Raw genomic sequence first — 21,381 nt, forward strand, 5'->3', positions numbered from 1 at the left:
GTGCAGAAGAGAGCGCCACAGGTAGCCAAAACACATCGGGCACTGCCACACGGGCACCGGCCGGACCATCCACAGCACAGCACCAATGCCAGGTAATAATCACAGCTCCACAAGTGTACAGATGAGAGCGCCACGGATAGCCATAACACAGCGGGCACTGCCACACGGGCACCGGCCGGACCCTCCACAGCACCAATGCCAGGTAATAATCACAGCTCCACAAGTGTGCAGATGAGAGCGCCATGGATAGCCATTACACAGCGGGCACCGGCCGGACCCCCCACAGCACCAGCTGACAATCACAGCACCACAAGTGCGCAGATGAGAGCGCCACAGATAGCCATAAAACAGCGGGCACTGCCACACGGGCACCGGCCGGACCCCCACAGCACAGCACCAATGCCAGGTGATCACAGCTCCACAACGGTGCAGAAGAGAGCACCACGGGCAGCCATAACACAGCGGGCACTGGCACCGGCCGGACCCTCCACAGCATCAATGCTATGTGATAATCACAGCTCCACAAGTGTGCAGAAGAGAGCACCACAGATAACCATAACACAGCGGGCACTGCCACACGGGCACCGGCCGGACCCCCTACAGCACCAGCATCAATGCCAGGTAATTGTCACAGCTCCACGGATAGCCATAACACAGCGGGCACTGCCACCAGCTGGACCCTCCACAGCACCAGCATCAATGCCAGATAATAATCACGGCTTCACAAGTGTGCAGAAGAGAGCACCACGGATAACCATAACACAGCGGGCACTGCCACACGGGCACCGGCCGGACCCCCTACAGCACCAGCAACAATGCCAGGTAATTGTCACAGCTCCACGGATAGCCATAACACAGCGGGCACTGCCACACGGGCACCAGCTGGACCGTCCACAGCACCAGCATCAATGCCAGATAATAATCACAGCTTCACAAGTGTGCAGAAGAGAGCGCCACGGATAGCCATAACACAGCGGGCACTGCCACCAGCTGGACCCTCCACAGCACCAGCATCAATGCCAGATAATAATCACGGCTTCACAAGTGTGCAGAAGAGAGCGCCACGGATAGCCATAACACAGCGGGCACTACCACACGGGCACCGGCCGGACCCCCTACAGCACCAATGCCAAGTAATAATCACAACTCCACAAGTGTGTAGATGAGAGCGCGACGGATAGCCATTACACAGCGGGCACTGCCACACGGGCACCAGCCAGACCCCCACAGCACCAGCATCAATGCCAGGTAATAATCACAGCTTAACAAGTGTGTAGATGAGAGCGCCACGGATAGCCATTACACAGCGGGCACTGCCACATGGGCACCGGCCGGACCCCACACAGCACCAGCATCAATGCCAGGTAATAATCACAACTCCACAAGTGTGCAGATGAGAGCGCCACGGATAGCCATAACACAGCGGGCACTGCCACACGGGCACCGGCCGGACCCCCTACAGCACCAGCATCAATGCCAGGTAATAATCACAACTCCACAAGTGTGCAGAAGAGAGCGCCACGGATAGCCATAACACAGCGGGCACTGCCACACGGGCACCGGCCGGACCCTCCACAGCACCAATGCCAGGTAATAATCACAGCTCCACAAGTGTGCAGATGAGAGCGCCATGGATAGCCATTACACAGCGGGCACCGGCCGGACCCCCCACAGCACCAGCTGACAATCACAGCACCACAAGTGCGCAGATGAGAGCGCCACAGATAGCCATAAAACAGCGGGCACTGCCACACGGGCACCGGCCGGACCCCCACAGCACAGCACCAATGCCAGGTGATCACAGCTCCACAACGGTGCAGAAGAGAGCACCACGGGCAGCCATAACACAGCGGGCACTGGCACCGGCCGGACCCTCCACAGCATCAATGCTATGTGATAATCACAGCTCCACAAGTGTGCAGAAGAGAGCACCACAGATAACCATAACACAGCGGGCACTGCCACACGGGCACCGGCCGGACCCCCTACAGCACCAGCATCAATGCCAGGTAATTGTCACAGCTCCACGGATAGCCATAACACAGCGGGCACTGCCACCAGCTGGACCCTCCACAGCACCAGCATCAATGCCAGATAATAATCACGGCTTCACAAGTGTGCAGAAGAGAGCACCACGGATAACCATAACACAGCGGGCACTGCCACACGGGCACCGGCCGGACCCCCTACAGCACCAGCAACAATGCCAGGTAATTGTCACAGCTCCACGGATAGCCATAACACAGCGGGCACTGCCACACGGGCACCAGCTGGACCGTCCACAGCACCAGCATCAATGCCAGATAATAATCACAGCTTCACAAGTGTGCAGAAGAGAGCGCCACGGATAGCCATAACACAGCGGGCACTGCCACCAGCTGGACCCTCCACAGCACCAGCATCAATGCCAGATAATAATCACGGCTTCACAAGTGTGCAGAAGAGAGCGCCACGGATAGCCATAACACAGCGGGCACTACCACACGGGCACCGGCCGGACCCCCTACAGCACCAATGCCAAGTAATAATCACAACTCCACAAGTGTGTAGATGAGAGCGCGACGGATAGCCATTACACAGCGGGCACTGCCACACGGGCACCAGCCGGACCCCCACAGCACCAGCATCAATGCCAGGTAATAATCACAGCTTAACAAGTGTGTAGATGAGAGCGCCACGGATAGCCATTACACAGCGGGCACTGCCACATGGGCACCGGCCGGACCCCACACAGCACCAGCATCAATGCCAGGTAATAATCACAACTCCACAAGTGTGCAGATGAGAGCGCCACGGATAGCCATAACACAGCGGGCACTGCCACACGGGCACCAGCCGGACCCCCACAGCACCAGCATCAATGCCAGGTAATAATCACAGCTTAACAAGTGTGTAGATGAGAGCGCCACGGATAGCCATTACACAGCGGGCACTGCCACATGGGCACCGGCCGGACCCCACACAGCACCAGCATCAATGCCAGGTAATAATCACAACTCCACAAGTGTGCAGATGAGAGCGCCACGGATAGCCATAACACAGCGGGCACTGCCACACGGGCACCGGCCGGACCCCCTACAGCACCAGCATCAATGCCAGGTAATAATCACAACTCCACAAGTGTGCAGAAGAGAGCGCCACGGATAGCCATAACACAGCGGGCACTACCACACGGGCACCGGCCGGACCCCACAGCACCAGCTGATAATCACAGCTTACAAGGAAAATGACAAACCCGATTTCCTCCCCTTTGGCTTCCTGACATCTGGCTTTTGTCTATTGTTCCCAGTGGCAGTCAGTATCCTGAGTTACGCAGAGCGCAGTTAACCCATAGCTGTCCGACTTACCCTGTGGAGTGTGACTGTCTGCTGCTCCCATATCGCAGTCTCTTCCATTACAGTGTTCTGTGGAGGAGAAGAGGGGACAGGTGAGTAACGGACACGGGCACCACACACATCAACAAGTAGCAGGAGGACACTACAAGTCCCAGCAGAGCTGGAGAGCTACAGGTAGCGGCGCGCCGGCCTGTACCCGCCACTAACGGATCACACACCGGGAGCAGAGCGCTGGGCGTCTCCTGGGGAGGAGCTGATGGGCCGAGTAACTGCTCAGACCCTCCCCGTAATAACACTGGGGAGAAGTTGTCACACAGCGCAGCGGAGGGGCCGGCGCAGCCGCAGCACTCACCCGAGCCCGGGAGGACGGGGACGCGCAGCCCCAAGTCTAGCGCAGCTCCGGCTGCTCTCCCGTGCACGGACTGTGGGATCACTGGCCACTTGGAAGGGGCGGAGCTGCTAAGCCCACCAGTCGTCATACGTCAGCGCGTACACACCAGCGGCGCTACGTCCTGACGTCGGACGCACAGCCAGCTTATCTGCGCTAGGCACCCCCTACAGCCGCTCAGCTGAGCACGGTCCTGGCACGGAGAGGACGGCTGTCTGCGGAGACTGCCCGGGCTCCGCACATACTGTACACACCGAGTCACACTGCCCGCCATGGCTGGATGCTCCAGCCTCCTCATAGTCCGGCAGCTGCAGACGTGCTGCGAGAATGAGTGGCCCCTGTGCAATAGCTCATCACAATACATAATACCACGTGCTTTGGAGGGGATAGTGGCCCCTTCCCAGATGCACCAATGGTATGTCCGCCCCTGCTACAGCCGATAAGTAGTGTCAGCGGTCACATGCCGTACGACGTCGTCATCGCAGTGACGTCACTACAGCACCGAACTTTACAGTCCCTTACTGGACCCTTATAAAAGACTGGCCGGCCTGCACACTGGGTCAGGGGTGAGCAGTGCAGCGGTTTTTGGGTGATTAACCCTTGCCTTGACAATGTGAACCTTAACCATATCAGGTGGAAGGAATACATAACAGGAAGATATAGGGTTAATCTGCAGGTTTACAGCGTCATGAAGGTGCAGGCAGCCATACTGAAGTGCGGCACCCAGGAGAGAGCGTTATTTCTCCCAGCAGCCCCGGTGTGCAGTCACTACACTGTCCTGCGGTGAACTCCTGTGACCGGACTGCCGTCAGCGCGAGCGCCGTTAGGAGTTTCCATGCCACGCTGACGTCAGTCCGGTGAAGGGAGTTAATTGGCTGTGAACTGCCAGGACCTTTCTGATGGCACTGCGAGCATGAGAACTTCTGCGCGCTCAAGTGACGCCAGTCAGGTCATAGGAGTTCACCAGGACACACAGCGCAAGAACGCACAGCTCCGCATCTCTGCTGGATGGCAGGCTGTATAGTCACATCATGCAACAATGCAGCCTGCCATGTAGGTGGAGCAGAACTAGACCTGTCCTGGAACAAATGTACTATTATCATCATGGCAGACAGGTGAGGAATATTGTTGTTTACTATTTTCATTCTCTTACAGGGGACATTGGCTTCTGTGGACTGGGCAATGACTTAAAGGGAACCAGTCACCTCAAATTGGCGGGATATGTAAATGCCTTTTTTCCGGTCCGATGGGCAGCGTTTCATCTTGATTTCTCCACCCCATCCGTCCCTGTTGTCCGCAATATGTTCGTGAATTAGAGTACTTGTCCTCCATAGTTTGTGCATGCGCAATGCAATCTTCGCTCGCGCCCTACTGCGGGCAAAGCCGAAAAGCATTACTGCGCATGCGCCCACGCACTATGTCCCAGACTACAGCTAAATACTTCCAGGACATAGTACACATCCCGCCAATTTGAGGTGACAGGTTCCCTTTAAGTATGGTTTAATTAAGATTGATTAAAGGAGTGTCATTATTTCAATTAAAGGACTATTCTGGGTGGGAGCTTTTATACACTATGAAGCCACTAATGGGGGCGTCTTACAGACACCTCTCCATTACAAATTGGACTTTGTCACCTGATAACACAAAAGGTGACATCACCACATCAAGCTAAATGATAGGAACGAGGCTAGATTTGCCTTTTCTGGGGCGGCTGAGGGCTGATGTTTTTAGCCTGGGGGAGGGTGGAATATCCATGGCCCCTTCCTGGGCTATTAATATTAGCCAGCAGCTGTCTGCCTAGCCTTTGCTGGTTATTCATTATAAGGGGACTCTACATCATTCTTTGGGGAGTCACCCATTTTAATTTTTAATAACCAGTAGAGGCTAAGTATACAGATGAGAGCTGATATTAATAGCCTGGGAAACTCCATGGTTATTTACCCCTTTCCCAGGCTATAAATATGCGCACCCAGTTGCAGAGATCCTACCTACGTGTGCACATAGCCTAAAGCAGTTGCCGGTCCAAATTGAGAAGTTTGCAGCCATTCTCTGTGACTGCAGACTTCTGAATCCCACCAGCACACGCACTGAGAAGATTCGCCAGTTTTTGACCAGGGACCGAGGGGTACGTATGAGTTATACATACTCTCTGCCAGAGTTTGTCTAGTGGGCAAGTCCTCGCTCCGTTAAAGTGTATGGAAGTGAGGCTGTGCCCAGTGGCCGGGTGTATGCATAACTCATACATATCCACCAGTCCCTGCTCAGTAACCGGTGAATTCCCACAGTGCTTGTGCTGGGGAGATTCATAACATCGATTTGGACCATACAACCCCTTTTCTAAGTGGTGTTCTCAAGTTTGAACGTTATGTCCTATCCATGGGATAGGGCATAACTTTTCGATCTCTTGGTGTCTGACCAGCATGGCCCCCAGCAATCCTGAGAACGAGAGTTCTTTCTGGTTGAATGACAAACCTCACACAAAATTCATGATGAGCGATGTTATTCCTTCCCATAGGTGCATGCCATTTGTCAGATGCGCAGGAATCGTTAAAAGGCGAGCATCTCTTAATGAAACAGGAGGGCCTGACTCCAGGACACCTCCTCAAGACTGGAAGAACAATGCCAATCTTGATAAATCAGGGCCAAAGTTTCTACGATATCAACCCTGCCAGGAAAGCTGACAGTCCTCTTTAAAATATCACATTTAACCCATCACTTAAAGAAGAACTCACATGATCTGCATGAGAATCTGCCTCTAGAGCTTATTATAAAGGAAAGGGGGCATTCCCAGTGTGAGACATGTAATGACTGACTAACACAGAACTGTAGAACTGAACAAACAAGTTCGCAGCAGCTTTCACAGCTCTCTCTGCCTGTGAGCTGGAAGATGAAGCTGAGAGGAACCTGCAGATGTGTCAGCTCAGTTGTAGTCACACAGTGAGATCAGGAGAGGAAAGAGCGAACACGCAACTCCCCCTATCATTTAAAATAAGCTCTGGAGGCAGATTGTCATATAGATCAGTGTCTGGCCCATACATCTTAACAGCTCATTTACATATTAAAATACATGTGGATTAATTTGGAATAAGATCGGATCACAGATATTAACCCCTTTCTTCCATCAGACATACTATTCCGTCCACCTGGCCGTGACCTGGGACTTACTTCTCACGGACGAAGTAGCACGTCACAGGCTTTCAGCCGCGTTCACGGGGGGAGCACGGCTGATCGCGGCCGGGTGTCAGCTGATTATCACAGCTGACACCCGGCACTAAGTGTGAAGAGCGGTCACGGACCACTCCCGACACTTTAACCCCCCGAACACTGCGATCAAACATGATCACAGCATTCCAGAGCCGGCACAGGGGCATAGAGAAGCATCATGCAGGTAGGGGGCTTCCTGCATGCTTCCCTCAGAACAATGCGATGTGATCGCACTGTCATGAGGGTCTCCTTGGAGACCCCAGGCACCAAGATGGCCGCGGGGTCCTGCAAGGTGGCTTCTCAGTGCCTGCTGAGAGCAAGCATCGGCAAGCCTCTTCACTGCCTGTCAGATCGCTTGTCTGATACAGTGCAGTGCAAAGTGTCAGATCAGCGATCTGACTTTATATAGTGATGCTTCATCCTGGGACAATGTAAAAAAAAAGTTAACAAAAAATATGTATCAGCATGTGTAAAAATATTTTTTATTAAATTCCTAAATAAAAGAAAAATATATATAATTTTTTTTTCCAATAAATATATATATTTTTCCAATAAATAAATTTCTTTATGTAAATAAGACAATAAAAGTACACATTTATTATTGCCGCGTCTGTAAGGACCCAACCTTTAAGGCTGTGTGCACACGCTGCAGATTTTGCTGCGGATCCGCTGCGGATCGGCAGCAGTTTTCCCAAAGTTTACAGTACCATGTAAACCTAAGGGAAGAAAAAACGCTGTGCACATGCTGCGGAAAATGCCGCAAATTATTTTCCGCAGCATGTCAATTGTTTGTGCGGATTCCGCAGCGAGTTTCAACCAGCACCGATAGGAAAGTGTTGGTGAAAACCCGCAGAAGAAACCGCAAGAAAATCCGCAGTGGTTTTGCACTGCGGATTTTCCAAATCCGCTGCGGAAAAATACGCAGGAAAATCCGCAGCGTGGGCACATACCCTAAAACTGTCACATTAGTTAACCCCTTTAGTGAACGTCATTTAAAAAAAAAAAAACAAGACAAAAAACAAAGCTTATCATCGTACTGCTGAACAAAAAGTGGAATAACACACGAACAAAAAGACGGATATAAATAAACATCATGTCTCGCAAAAAACAAGCCGCCATACGTAATCAGCAAAAAAATAAAGTTATTGCTTTCAGAATAAAGTGATGCAGAAATTATAATTTTTTATATAAAATAGTTTTTACTGTATAAAAGCGCCAAAACATAAAAAAATTATATAAATGAGGTACCGCTGTAATTGTAATGACCCGACGAATAAAACTGCTTTATCAATTTTACCACACACGGAATGGTATAAATCCCCCCCGTAACCCCGCCCCCCCCCCCCCCAAAAAAAAAAAAAACACGAATTGCTGGATTTTGTTCATTCTCCCTCCAAAAATCGTAATAAAAAGCGATCAAAAAAATGTCATGTGCCCAATAAAAACTTCAACGCGTCCTGCAAAAAACAAGACCTCACATGACTGTGGACCAAAATATGGAAAAATTATAGCTCTCAAAATGTGGTGATGCAAAAACTATTTTTTGCAATAAAAAGCGTCTTTTAGCGTGACAGCTGCCAAAAATAAAAATAAGCTATAAATAGTAAATCAAACCCCCCTTTATCACCCCCTTGCTTAGGGAAAATAATAAAATTAAAAAACTGTATTTATTTCCATTTTTCCATTAGGGTAAGGGTTGGGGCTAAAGTTAGGCTTTGGATTAGGGTTGGGGCTAAAGTTAGGGTTTGGATTAGGGTTAGGGGTGTGTCAGGGTTATGTTTGTGGTTATGGTTAGTGTTGGGATTAGGGGTGGTGTGTTTGAGTTTGGATTACGTTTACGGTTGGGGTTAGGGGGTGTGTTGGGGTTAGAATTGGGGGGTTTCCACTGTTTAGACACATCAGGGCTTCTCCAAACGCAACATGGCGTCCGATCTCAATTCCAGCCAATTCTGTGTTGAAAAAGTCAAACGGCGCTCCTTCCCTTCCAAGCTCTACAGTGCTTTACTCCCACATATGGGTTATCAGCGTACTCAGGACAAATTGGACAATACATTTTGCGGTCCAATTTCTCCTGTTACCCTTGTGAAAAAATTTGGGGAACAAAAAATAATTTTTGTGGAAAAATAAAAAAAAATTATTTTCACAGTTCTGCATTATAAACTTTAGTGAAACACTTGGGGGTTCAAAGTTCTCACAACACATCTAGATAAGTTCCTTGGAGGGGGGGTCTAGTTTTCAATATGGGGTCACTTGTGAGGGGTTTCTACTGTTTAGGTACATCAGGGGCTCTGCAAACGCAACATGATGCGTGCAGACCACGCCATCAAAGTCTGCATTCCAAAATGGCACTCCTCTTCTGAGCTCTGCCATGCGCCCAAACAGTGGTTTCCCCTCCCTCATATGGGGTATCAACGTACTCAGGACAAATTATACAACAACCTTTGGGGTAGGGAGACAAAAGGTATCCAGCTGTGGAGGTAAAATCAAAAAATCTTTTTTTCACAATGATAAGAAGAAAGATTAGCTGCTAGACATTGACTGGTATCTACTGGAGGAAAAATGCTGTATCACTGAACGCGTTTCGAACACGTGTAGTGTTCTTAGTCCTCAGTATCACAATGAGCAGTCAAATTCAGAATAAAAAAAAACCCTGATCAGGTGAAAAACTTGCAAGATAATTACCAAACGTGATGAAACACAACACGTGAATAACAGATTAAGAAAAAATAAATCAATTCAATATAGAAAAAAAACCCTAAACAAGAATTAAGTAATACATACATATATTAATAGTGCAACATAATTTCTTTTCTTAGGTTTAACCCTGAAGGCACCCGAGTATTTAATAAATAAATCCAATATGCCTCACTATCACGTAATTTCTTCTCCCTATCCCCACCACGTAAATGATTATAAATTTGTTCTATTGCAAACGCTTTAAAGTGCACAGTTTGCCTGTCATGAACTTTAATAAAATGGTTTGAAGCATTAGAAACATGATGAGTTGTAGGTTGAATGGTATCATAACTGTTCTCTGATCCTGTCTTTTAATTTTCCAATGGTGGAACATACATATACAGTATTTTTCTGACCATAAGACGCACTTTTTTCCTCCAAATTTGGGAGGAAAGTGTGGGTGCGTCTTATGGTACGGATGTAGCATGTGGGGAGGGGGGCAGCAGTGAGTGGGATGGCACTGTTATCCCACTTCAGGATGTCCCTGCTGCCCAGAATCAGTGCTGGGGAAACCATGTGGTCCCGATGATTAAGTGCAGTGAATATTCATTAGCTACTCTCCGCCCACCTATCAGCTGAGCTGTGAGCCTGGAGAGGCAAATGAATACTGCACTTAAACAGGGACACACATGGCTTCCCCAGCGCTGATTCCTGCAGCAGCTGGGGAGATCTGTGTGTCCCGGGCAGGAGGAGGCAGCAGCAGCAGGGTCCGGGGGAGAGTGCTGTGCAGTGTGCACAAGGGGGACCTGTGATGATGCCAGAAGTGGGCGGGCTAGAGCATCACATGGCAGCACAGAGCCCTCCCTCTTCTTGACATCATCACAGGTCCTTCAGACTCCAACACTAGAATCTGCTGGCTTCCATTACCTGTGCTGTGGAAAGGCAACAAGAGGGAGGGCTCTTTATTCAGTCATGGGATGCTTTTACCTCACCACAGTGTGGCTGGCTGCCACAATTAAGAGGTTAGTCTTTCCAAAACACAATAAAGCACTCTGCCACTTCTTTAGTGAACTATAACTCCCAGCATGTCATAGGATCTGCAGGACATGCTGGGAGTTATAGTTCTCCCATTGGATTTTAAAGCAGCACTCCAGTGTTATTTTGCAGTGCTGGAGTGGTGCTTTAAATATAAGCCCTGTGCCCCCATTCTTATACTCACCCTCCAGCATCTTCATATAGTACTGTACAGACACCACACTGGTCCCGCAGCTTCCAACATAATAACATACTATTATATATGGTGTTATTATATATAATAGTATGTTATTAAATATTTTACCACATTTTTTTGCTTCAAATATTTTTTTCCCTATTTTCCACCTCTAAAACCTGAGTGCGCCTTATAGTCCGGTGCGTCTTATAGTCTGAAAAATACGGGTAATAATTTGCATTCAAAGCATTCAATTATATACACCACATAATTAGAATTGCAGTTTAAGAAACTCATTTTGAAATTCTTTTGATTTCTCCTGTTAGCCTTGTGAAAATAAAAAATTAGGGGAAAAGATCATTTTTGTAAAAAAAAATTGAATTTTTATTTTTATGGCTGTACGGTATTCTGTGAAGCACTTGGGTGTTCAAAGCGCTCACCACACATCTAGATCAGTTCCTTAGGGAGTCCAGTTTCCAAAATGGTGTCACTTGTGGGGGGTTTCCACCGTTTAGGCACATCAGGGGCCAGCGTCGGACTGGAGTAGTTTGGGCCCACCAGAGAAAATCATTCTAAGGGCCCACCATGCTTAAGGGGTACTAGCTGTACTAGCTGCAGAGTCATCCCTTTTTCACTGGATCCTGCATAAAAAAAACGGTCCGTCGGGCAGAGAAAACGTTCAGAGGAACGTTTTTTCTGAACGTCGGAAAAAATGGAAGCCTATGGGCGCAGGATGCGTCGATGCCTGTGAAAAGCAGGAATCCAGCAACAGGTCCCATCTTTTCAAAGAGAGCATGCGTGGAAGAATTTCCTGTCAGGGAAATTCTTTCTCGCTCGCTCTCTCTCTTTTTACTATTGATGCTGCCTATGCAGCATCAATAGTAACAAGATATAATGTTAAAAATAATTTTAAAAATAAAAAAATCGCAGTATTCTCACCTAGCGGCGATCCCGCGCAGCGTCACCAATGCTCTCGGCAGCAAGCGTTCCTAGTAATACATTGCGACTTCTCGCGAGATTTCGCAGTGTATTACTAGGAACGCTAGCTACCAAGAGCATCGCTGCGCGGGAACGCCTGTAGGTGAGAACACTGCGATTTTTTTTTTTTTTTTTTTTACCTGGTTTGTGTTGTGTATGCATTTTCGCAGCGGAAAACCGCTGCGAAGACACATACACAACAGGTGCACATAGCCTCGACGGGTCCGTCAGAAAGACTGGCCCAGTGTACACGTTTTCCACAATCTGCACAGGATCCGTCATTTCAACGTCTTGATGGATCCTGTGCAGATTTTGAAGATGGAAGTGTGAAAGTAGCCTTAGTTTCCATCTAGTTAAGCACCCTTACCGGCAGCAGATAATTTTATGTAAAACCTAGAACAATGATATTCTATAAGCACAGAAAGATTTTATTATTTAGACATGTGCCACATACACACAATAGACACGACACATACACACCAGTCACACGCTAGACACAGGATACATACATGTGACATACACCAGTCACACGCTAGCCACATGACACACGCACTATACATACACCAGTCACACACTAGACACAGGATTAGAGATGAGCGAACCCCTAGATGTTCGGGTCCGGCCGAACAGTTAAAAATGAGTCCAGGTTCGGGTACCAGAACAGTACCTGGACTCTATTCATTTGAATGGGGAGCCAATACATCCAGTGTTTACCACTCTGTCAGATGCAAGACAGAGCGGCAAACACTGCTTCTGATCGGCGGTAAAATCATTACCGCCAGTCAGACAGCTGATGTTCACACGCTGTCAAATCATGCGAGCCCACAGCTGTGATCGGAGGTATAAAGTTTACCTCAGGTCACTGGCGTCGGCTAACCTCATCGAGGTTATGGCAAGTCACTGAGGCTATGTTCTCAGCCAGGCCCCTGAAGTGCGGTGACCTTGGTGAGATCCCCACTAGCGCAGTGAGAAAGTCCCACAGTGCAGAGGCGGTGAACTCACCAATGGGCTTTTTCTCACTCCCCCCTCTTCTCCACACAGCCCCGGATCACCTCTTTTTCCACAAAGCTCATCATCCCTCCTTCTCCACACAGTCCCCTCATCATCCCTCCTTCTCCACACAGTCCCCTCATCATCCCTCCTTCTCCACACAGCCCCCTCATCATCCCTCCTTCTCCACACAGCCCCCTCATCATCCCTCCTTCTCCACACAGCCCCCTCATCATCCCTCCTTCTCCACACAGCCCCCTCATCATCCCTCCTTCTCCACACAGCCCCCTCATCATCCCTCCTTCTCCACACAGCCCCCTCAGCATCCCTCCTTCTCGACACAGCCCCTTTCAAGTTACATCAAATAAATTCATCCTCTGACCACTCACACTGAATCCTGGGTCTTCATTCCTATCTGTGCAAGGGTCCATTGTGCAGACCCTCATTCCTCTCCTCCCACAGTTCTATAGTGCAGCCCCCTCGGTCCTCTAGTAGTCACAGGGCTCCAGCAGCCTCAGTCAGCACAGCGCTGCTTCCTGTTATCAGGTCACTGGCCTGATGGAGGCCCCGCCCCTTCCAGTGACATCATGCCCTCAAAAAATCCACTCCGTTCTAGACGCTGTGTGCAGTGTCTCACAGCCTGTGGCTGTGCTGTGCGTGGCGCTGTGCGGGTTATTCTATACCCGGTGCTTGCTGCCTGCACTGCTCAGTAACATGTGATGTGAGGTGAGAGCTTTCTATCACCTGCTGCTGCCGCTTCTATTGATCTCATGAGCACTGCGCAGCTGAGAGAGCGGCGCCAAGACATCAGAAGAAGCCGCAGCAGGTGATGAGAAAGCTCTCACCTCACATCACATGTTACTGAGCAGTGCAGGCGGCCGGCACCAGGTATGGAATAACACTCACTGCTGGGTGCATGCAATCATACTGCGCTAAAATACAGGACAGAGCAGGAGTCTGGTGAGGGGGAGGGCCCTCTGGGGGGTGGGCCCACCGGAGGATTCTCCGATCTCCCGGTGGGCCAGTCCGACACTGGGGGCTCTCCAAAACGCAACATAGCGTCTAATCTCAATTACTGCCAATTTTGCATTGAATAGTCAAACAGCGCTCCTTCCCTTCCGAGCTCTGCCATGCGCCCAAACAGTAGTTCACCCCACATATGGGGTATCGGCGTAGTCAGGAATAATTGCACAATAACTTTTGGGGTCCAATTTCTTCTGTTACCCTTGGTAAAATAAAAAAAAATTGGATCTGAAGTACATTTTTTGTACATTTTTTTGTGAAAAAAGTTAAATGTTCACTTTTTTTTTTTTACATTCCAAAAATTCCTGTGAAGCACCTGAAAGGTAATAAACTTCTTGAAAGTGGTTTTGAGCACCTTCAGGGGTGCAGTTTTTAGAATGGTGTCACTTTTGGGCATTTTCTATCATATAGACCCTTTAAAGTGACTTCAAATGTGATGTGGTCCCTATAAAATAAAGGTGTAAAAATGAGAAATTGCTGGCCAACTTTTAACCCTTACAACTTCCTAAGGGAAAAAAAAAAAGTTGGTTCCAAAATTGTGCTATGTAAAGTAGACATGTGGGAAATGTTACTTATTGAGCATTTTGTGTGACATATGTGTGTGTTTCATCGGCATGAAAATTCAAAGTTGGAAAATTGCAAAATTTTCAAAATTTTTGCCAAATTTCCGGGTTTTTTTTTTCATAAAGAAATGCAAAGTAATATCGAAGAAATTTTACCGCCATCATCAACTACAATATGTTACAAGAAAAAGTAAGAATCACCGGGATCCATGGAAGCGTTCTAGAGTTATTACCTCATAAAGGGACAGTGGTCAGAATTGTAAAACTTGCCCTGGTCATTAACATGCAAACCACCCTTGGGGGTAAAGGGGTTCAGGTATAATTTTTTCACCTTTTTTGACATGACCTACATGCCTATATAGACGTTGATCCTATTGACAGATTTCCTTTAACCCCTTAATCCCATATGACGTACTATCCCATCAAGGTGACCTGGGACTTAATTCCCAGTGACGGGATAGTACGTCATATGCGATCGGCCATGCTCACGGGGGGAGCGCAGCCGATCGCAGCCGGGTGTCAGCTGACTATCGCAGCTGACGTCCAGCACTATGTGCCAGGATCGGTCACGGACCGCTCCCGGCACATTAACCCCCGACACACTGCGATCAAACATGATCGCAGTGTTCCGGTGGTACAGGGAAGCATCGCGCAGGGAGGGGGGCTCCCTGCGTGCTTCCCTGAGAGGATCGGTACAAGGCGATGTGCTCACCTTGTACCGAGTGACTCCTCCCTGCAGGCCCCGGATCCAAAATGGCCGCGGGGCTACTTGCGGGTCCTGCAGGGAGGTGGCTTACCAAGTGCCTGCTCAGAGCAGGCGCTGGTAAGCCAGGAGCACTGCACGTCAGGTCGCTGATCTGACACAGTGCTCTGCAAAGTGTCAGATCAGCGATCTGTCACTTTACTGTGATGTCTTCGCCTGGGGCAAAGTAAATAAGTAAAAAAAAAAAATTAAAAAAAAATTACGTGTAAAAAAATAAATAAATTTCCTAAATAAATAATAAAGGAATGTATTTATTGGACCAAATTTTTTTTCTTTATCTAAATAAAAAAAACAAAAACAATAAAAGTACACATATTTAGTATCGCCGCGTCCGCAACGACCCGACCTATAAAACTGGCCCACTAGTTAACCCCTTCAGTGAACACAGTAAAAAAAAAAGGCAAAAAAAAACGCTTTATTATCATACCGCAAAACAAAAAGTAGAATAACACGCGATCAAAAAGACAGATATAAATAACCATGGTACCGCTGAAAACGACATCTTGTCCCGCAAAAAAACAAGCCGCCATACAGCATCATCAGCAAAAAATAAAAAAAAGTTATAATCCTCAGAATAAAGCGATGCCAAAATAATTATATAAAATAGTTTTTATCGTATAAAAGCGTCAAAACATAAAAAAATAATCTAAATGAGGTATTGCTGTAATCGTACTGACCCGAAGAATAAAACTGCTTTATCCATTTTACCAAACGTGGAACAGGGGCTAAAAAAACATTTGTGTGGGAAAAAAATAATTTTTATTTTCACGACGTTATAAACTGTAGTGAAACACTTGGGGGTTCAAAGTTCTCACAACACCTAGATAAGTTCCTTGGTGGGGTCTAGTTTCCAATATGGGGTCACTTGTGAGGGGTTTCTACTGTTGAGGTACATCAGGAGCTCTGCACGCCTCCTGAAGACCGGCGAAACGTGCGTTGAGGCGGCAGGTGGGGACTTACTACTTACCATCTACATTCTACATAAGTTACACTATTTTATCATGTGTCAGTTATTTCTGCACTTGAGTACCTATGATACACATAAGTAGTACGCACTATTGCACTTTATCTTCAGCTCAAATATGCAGCACTACCATTCTATTTCAGACTTGACTGATTAATTAATTATATATACCCATGTGGGAGACGTTGTTGCTGCAATTAGCCATACTGATTGTGCCAAATTTTCTATATATTAGGATCCCCGATGGAACCAATTCTATGTAAATCTAGCATGTTTCTAGTGCACTTTTATGTAATATAAGTATTTAAATATTGTTATCTTTATATGGATATAACCTTTAGTATCCCCTATATTCCTGCTATTAGTGTCACTCTGTTATAATTTTTATCATCTTTTGATTAAATAAATTTTGTTAGATTTTTAATATAAATACTCTCGGACTTTCTTTCTGGTATTCAATTATGGGAGGTGTTATATGTGGTTAAGTTCCCTGGGGGGTCTAGTTTCCAATATGTGGTCACTTGTGGGGGATTTCTACTGTTTAGGTGGATCAGGGGCTCTGCAACTGCAACGTGACGCCTGCAGACCAATCCATCTAAGTCTGCATTCCAAATGGCGCTCCTTCCCTTCCGAGCTCTGCCATGCACCCAAACGGTGGTTCCCAACCAAATATGGGGTATCAGCGTACTCAGGACAAATTGGACAACAACTTTTGGGTTCCAAATTCTCCTGTTACCCTTAGGAAAATACAAAATTGGGGGCTAGAAAATAATTTTTGTGGAAAGAATTTTTATTTTCACGGCTATGCGTTATAAACTGTAGTGAAACACTTGGGGGTTCAAAGCTGTCAAAACACATCTAGATAAGTTCCTTAAGGGGTCTACTTTCCAAAATGGTGTCACTTGTGGGGGGTTTTAATGTTTAGGTACATCAGGGGCTCTCCAAATACAACATAGCGTCCCATCTCAATTCCAGTCAATTTTGCATTGAAAAGTCAAACGGTGCTCCTTCCCTTCCGAGCTCTGCCATGCACCCAAACAGTGGTTAACCTCCACCTATGGGGTATCGGCGTACTCAGAACAAATTGTACAACAACTTTTGGGGTCCATTTTCTCCTGTTACCCTTGGTAAAATAAAACAAATTGGAGCTGATGTAAATTTTTTGTGAAAAGTTAAATGTTCATTTTTTTTAAACATTCCAAAAATTCCTGTAAAACACCTGAAGGGTTAATAAACTTCTTGAATGTGGTTTTGAGCACCTTGAGGGGTGTAGTTTTTAGAATGGTGTCACACTTGGTTATTTTCTATCATATAGACTCCTCAAAATGACTTCAAATGTGATGTGGTCCCTAAAAAATATTGGTGTTGTAAAAATGAGAAATTGCTGGTCAACTTTTAACCCTTAACTCCATAACAAAAAAAAATGTTGGTTCCAAAATTGTGCTGATGTAAAGTAGACATGTGGGAAATGTTACTTATTAAGTATTTTGTGTGACATATCTCTGTGATTTAATTGCATATAAATTCAAAGTTGGAAAATTGCAAAATTTTCAAAATTTTCGCCAAATGTCCATTTTTTTTGCACAAAAACGCAGGTTATATCTAAGAAATTTTACCACTATCATGACGTACAATATGACACGAGAAAACAATGTCAGAATCGCCAAGATCCGTTGAAGCATTCCAGAGTTATAACCTCATAAAGGGACAGTGGTCAGAATTTTAAAAATTGGCCCGGTCATTAACGTGCAAACCACCCTTGGGGCTTAAGGGGTTAATTCTACTATGCCACTAAAAAAGAAACACAGGACAACTAAGAAATGATATCCAGTATGGACTGACATACATTAACATACCAGAGATACACATGAATCCAGAGCAGCGGTGGTGTAATCACTGGGGGCGAGCACTTTCCTACTTCTAGTGAGAAATATGCTGAAATATACAACACCCAGGACAGAACAAAACTGACCACAACATATTTACTGATAGCTGAAGATGATGCATAATGTACACGATCCAATCAGCATGTTTACAGGTGTCTAATTTACATGTATAAACTTTGCTACTACCTGATCATCTGAAGAATTGATGATGTGCAATTCAGAGGAGATTATGTGTAAAATCTGCAAGATGTGTACAGACCGCATTACTTACTGCAGAGTTTGCAGTCAATCTGAGTGAAAATCTTTACCTTACATGCAGATATATTGGGGGTTTTGCAGCAAAATTCACCCTATGCATTGCAGAGTACAAATCTGCAACAGAAAGGGTATGCCCATTTCAAAGCTGGCAGTAAGCTAGTATTTCCATTGTGTTTTTCCAATATTTGTGGATGGGGTTTTTAAACCCTCATTCGCATGCATTGAACTGGAAAGTGGTGCAAATCCTGCACCACAATTTGTGGCATTTCTTACGTGTGTGTACACTTCCTAATGATGGACACAGTTAATAAGCTCATAAACGTCTGAAAACCCGACGGACAGCAGGATTAATTCCTAATAGACATCTATGGCTAAAAATCTCTCTTACAATGTTTGGTAATCCACATTAATGAAAGTAGGCCAACACATCAAGGTCAAAACACAAGCTGGATGAGTTTTATTAGCAAGTGCTAAAGTGTTGTCACATTGCAAGTTTAGGAATCAGGGTGCAGGTTCCACCACAACCAGATCTGCAGGATAGGGTATAGCGGTTGTATTTGCACATTTATATGAACCACTGCACAATAACCTTCCAAGGTTACACTAATCTTTAGTGTAGACCTACTGATACAGACATAAGATCAAACGGACCTTACTGTACTGACACTTCATTCATTTAATGTAAGACATCAGCTCAGAATTGGATTCTGATGCCCTGAAAAAATCTAAACTTACTACAGCAGTTTATAGCAGTAAGACTGAGTCCTGAGCTGTTGTCCCACTATACTATAGGCTGCTTGTCATTCTTATTCTACATGCAGTGCAGATCCAAAAGAAATACAATGTTTTCTGCCCAATCAATAAGCAATTTGGGCATAAACATATCATAGAACCTATACAGGTCCTTCTCAAAAAATTAGCATATAGTGTTAAATTTCATTATTTACCATAATGTAATGATTACAATTAAACTTTCATATATTATAGATTCATTATCCACCAACTGAAATTTGTCAGGTCTTTTATTGTTTTAATACTGATGATTTTGGCATACAACTCCTGATAACCCAAAAAACCTGTCTCAATAAATTAGCATATCAAGAAAAGGTTCTCTAAACGACCTATTACCCTAATCTTCTGAATCAACTAATTAACTCTAAACACATGCAAAAGATACCTGAGGCTTTTATAAACTCCCTGCCTGGTTCATTACTCAAAACCCCCATCATGGGTAAGACTAGCGACCTGACAGATGTCAAGAAGGCCATCATTGACACCCTCAAGCAAGAGGGTAAGACCCAGAAAGAAATTTCTCAACAAGTAGGCTGTTCCCAGAGTGCTGTATCAAGGCACCTCAATGGTAAGTCTGTTGGAAGGAAACAATGTGGCAGAAAACGCTGTACAACGAGAAGAGGAGACCGGACCCTGAGGAAGATTGCGGAGAAGGACCGATTCCAGACCTTGGGGAACCTGAGGAAGCAGTGGACTGAGTCTGGTGTGGAAACATCCAGAGCCACCGTGCACAGGCGTGTGCAGGAAATGGGCTACAGGTGCCGCATTCCCCAGGTAAAGCCACTTTTGAACCATAAACAGCGGCAGAGGCGCCTGACCTGGGCTACAGAGAAGCAGCACTGGACTGTTGCTAAGTGGTCCCAAGTACTTTTTTCTGATGAAAGCAAATTTTGCATGTCATTCGGAAATCAAGGTGCCAGAGTCTGGAGGAAGACTGGGGAGAAGGAAATGCCAAAATGCCTGAAGTCCAGTGTCAAGTACCCACAGTCAGTGATGGTGTGGGGTGCCATGTCAGCTGCTGGTGTTGGTCCACTGTGTTTCATCAAGGGCAGGGTCAATGCAGCTAGCTATCAGGAGATTTTGGAACACTTCATGCTTCCATCGGCTGAAATGCTTTATGGAGATGAAGATTTCATTTTTCAGCACAACCTGGCACCTGCTCACAGTGCCAAAACCACTGGTAAATGGTTTACTGACCATGGTATTACTGTGCTCAATTGGCCTGCCAACTCTCCTGACCTGAACCCCATAGAGAATCTGTGGGATATTGTGAAGAGAAAGTTGAGAGACGCAAGACCCAACACTCTGGATGAGCTTAAGGCCGCTATTGAAGCATCCTGGGCCTCCATAACATCTCAGCAGTGTCACAGGCTGATTGCCTCCATGCCACGCCGCATTGAAGCAGTCATTTCTGCCAAAGGATTCCCGACCAAGTATTGAGTGCATAACTGAACATTATTATTTGTTGGTTTTTTTGTTTGTTATTAAAAAACACTTTTATTTGATTGGATGGGTGAAATATGCTAATTTATTGAGACAGGTTTTTTGGGTTATCAGGAGTTGTATGCCAAAATCATCAGTATTAAAACAATAAAAGACCTGACAAATTTCAGTTGGTGGATAATGAATCTATAATATATGAAAGTTTAATTGTAATCATTACATTATGGTAAATAATGAAATTTAACACTATATGCTAATTTTTTGAGAAGGACCTGTAGTTAAAAGTTAAAAAAAAAAAAACCCACAACATCTTTGTCTGCCATATAAAGTATATACTAGGAAGCAAGGCCTTCATAAACCACTGGTGTAAACATATCAATTGCAACGCTAGTGCTCTACATGAGAGAGGAATCTCTGGCATCCACCTTTTCTTTATATGAAAATCCCCAGTAAATCTCTCAAAGCATTTTGCAGTACATAACCACAAAAGAAAAATGCCTAAAACAAGCAGTGAAGTCACAGATTGCAGCAAATGCAGAATGCTGCAAGTTATAGAGACTGGAGTAAACCTAAAAGGGCACTGTACATGCACAGTCTTCTTTACATACATACACGGCAATGTAAAGACAATTTGCAGTTCATATATTCAGTCTTAAGTTTCTTTTAATCTCTTCATGTTTATAAAGACACAAAGTGGTTAAAAAGTGACCTGACAATTCTTCACCACAAAGATGCCAAGACGCTTGGAAAAACTCCATAGATACACCAGAGCCTAAAAGATGCCACGTGCACATACCCTAACCGTGCCCTTTTAAAAACCAATGAGCAAATGGCATTTTTGTAAATCGCAATAAGGGCAATGCTACACGCCAACTTTGATTACACAAAATTATGTTTCAGGCAAGTTT

General features: G+C 46.0%; 1 protein-coding gene across 16 annotated transcripts in view; it reads right to left on the reverse strand.

Annotated features, from left to right (window-relative positions):
- Window positions 1–21,381, reverse strand: part of TJP1 (tight junction protein 1) — a 607,218-nt gene that overhangs the window by 128,236 nt on the left and 457,601 nt on the right. For 14 of the 16 annotated variants that reach the window (XM_069765846.1, XM_069765847.1, XM_069765845.1 and 11 more), the window contains one exon: window positions 3,348–3,404. In XM_069765846.1, coding sequence (XP_069621947.1) covers window positions 3,348–3,404 — 57 coding nt within the window. Of the gene's footprint in view, window positions 1–3,347; window positions 3,405–3,687; window positions 3,772–21,381 lie in introns of those variants that run through there. The other 2 variants (XM_069765857.1, XM_069765853.1) reach the window with 1 other exon arrangement.

This window comes from Ranitomeya imitator, chromosome 4 (genome assembly GCF_032444005.1).
Source record: "Ranitomeya imitator isolate aRanImi1 chromosome 4, aRanImi1.pri, whole genome shotgun sequence".
In the NCBI taxonomy this organism is placed as follows: domain Eukaryota; kingdom Metazoa; phylum Chordata; class Amphibia; order Anura; family Dendrobatidae; genus Ranitomeya; species Ranitomeya imitator.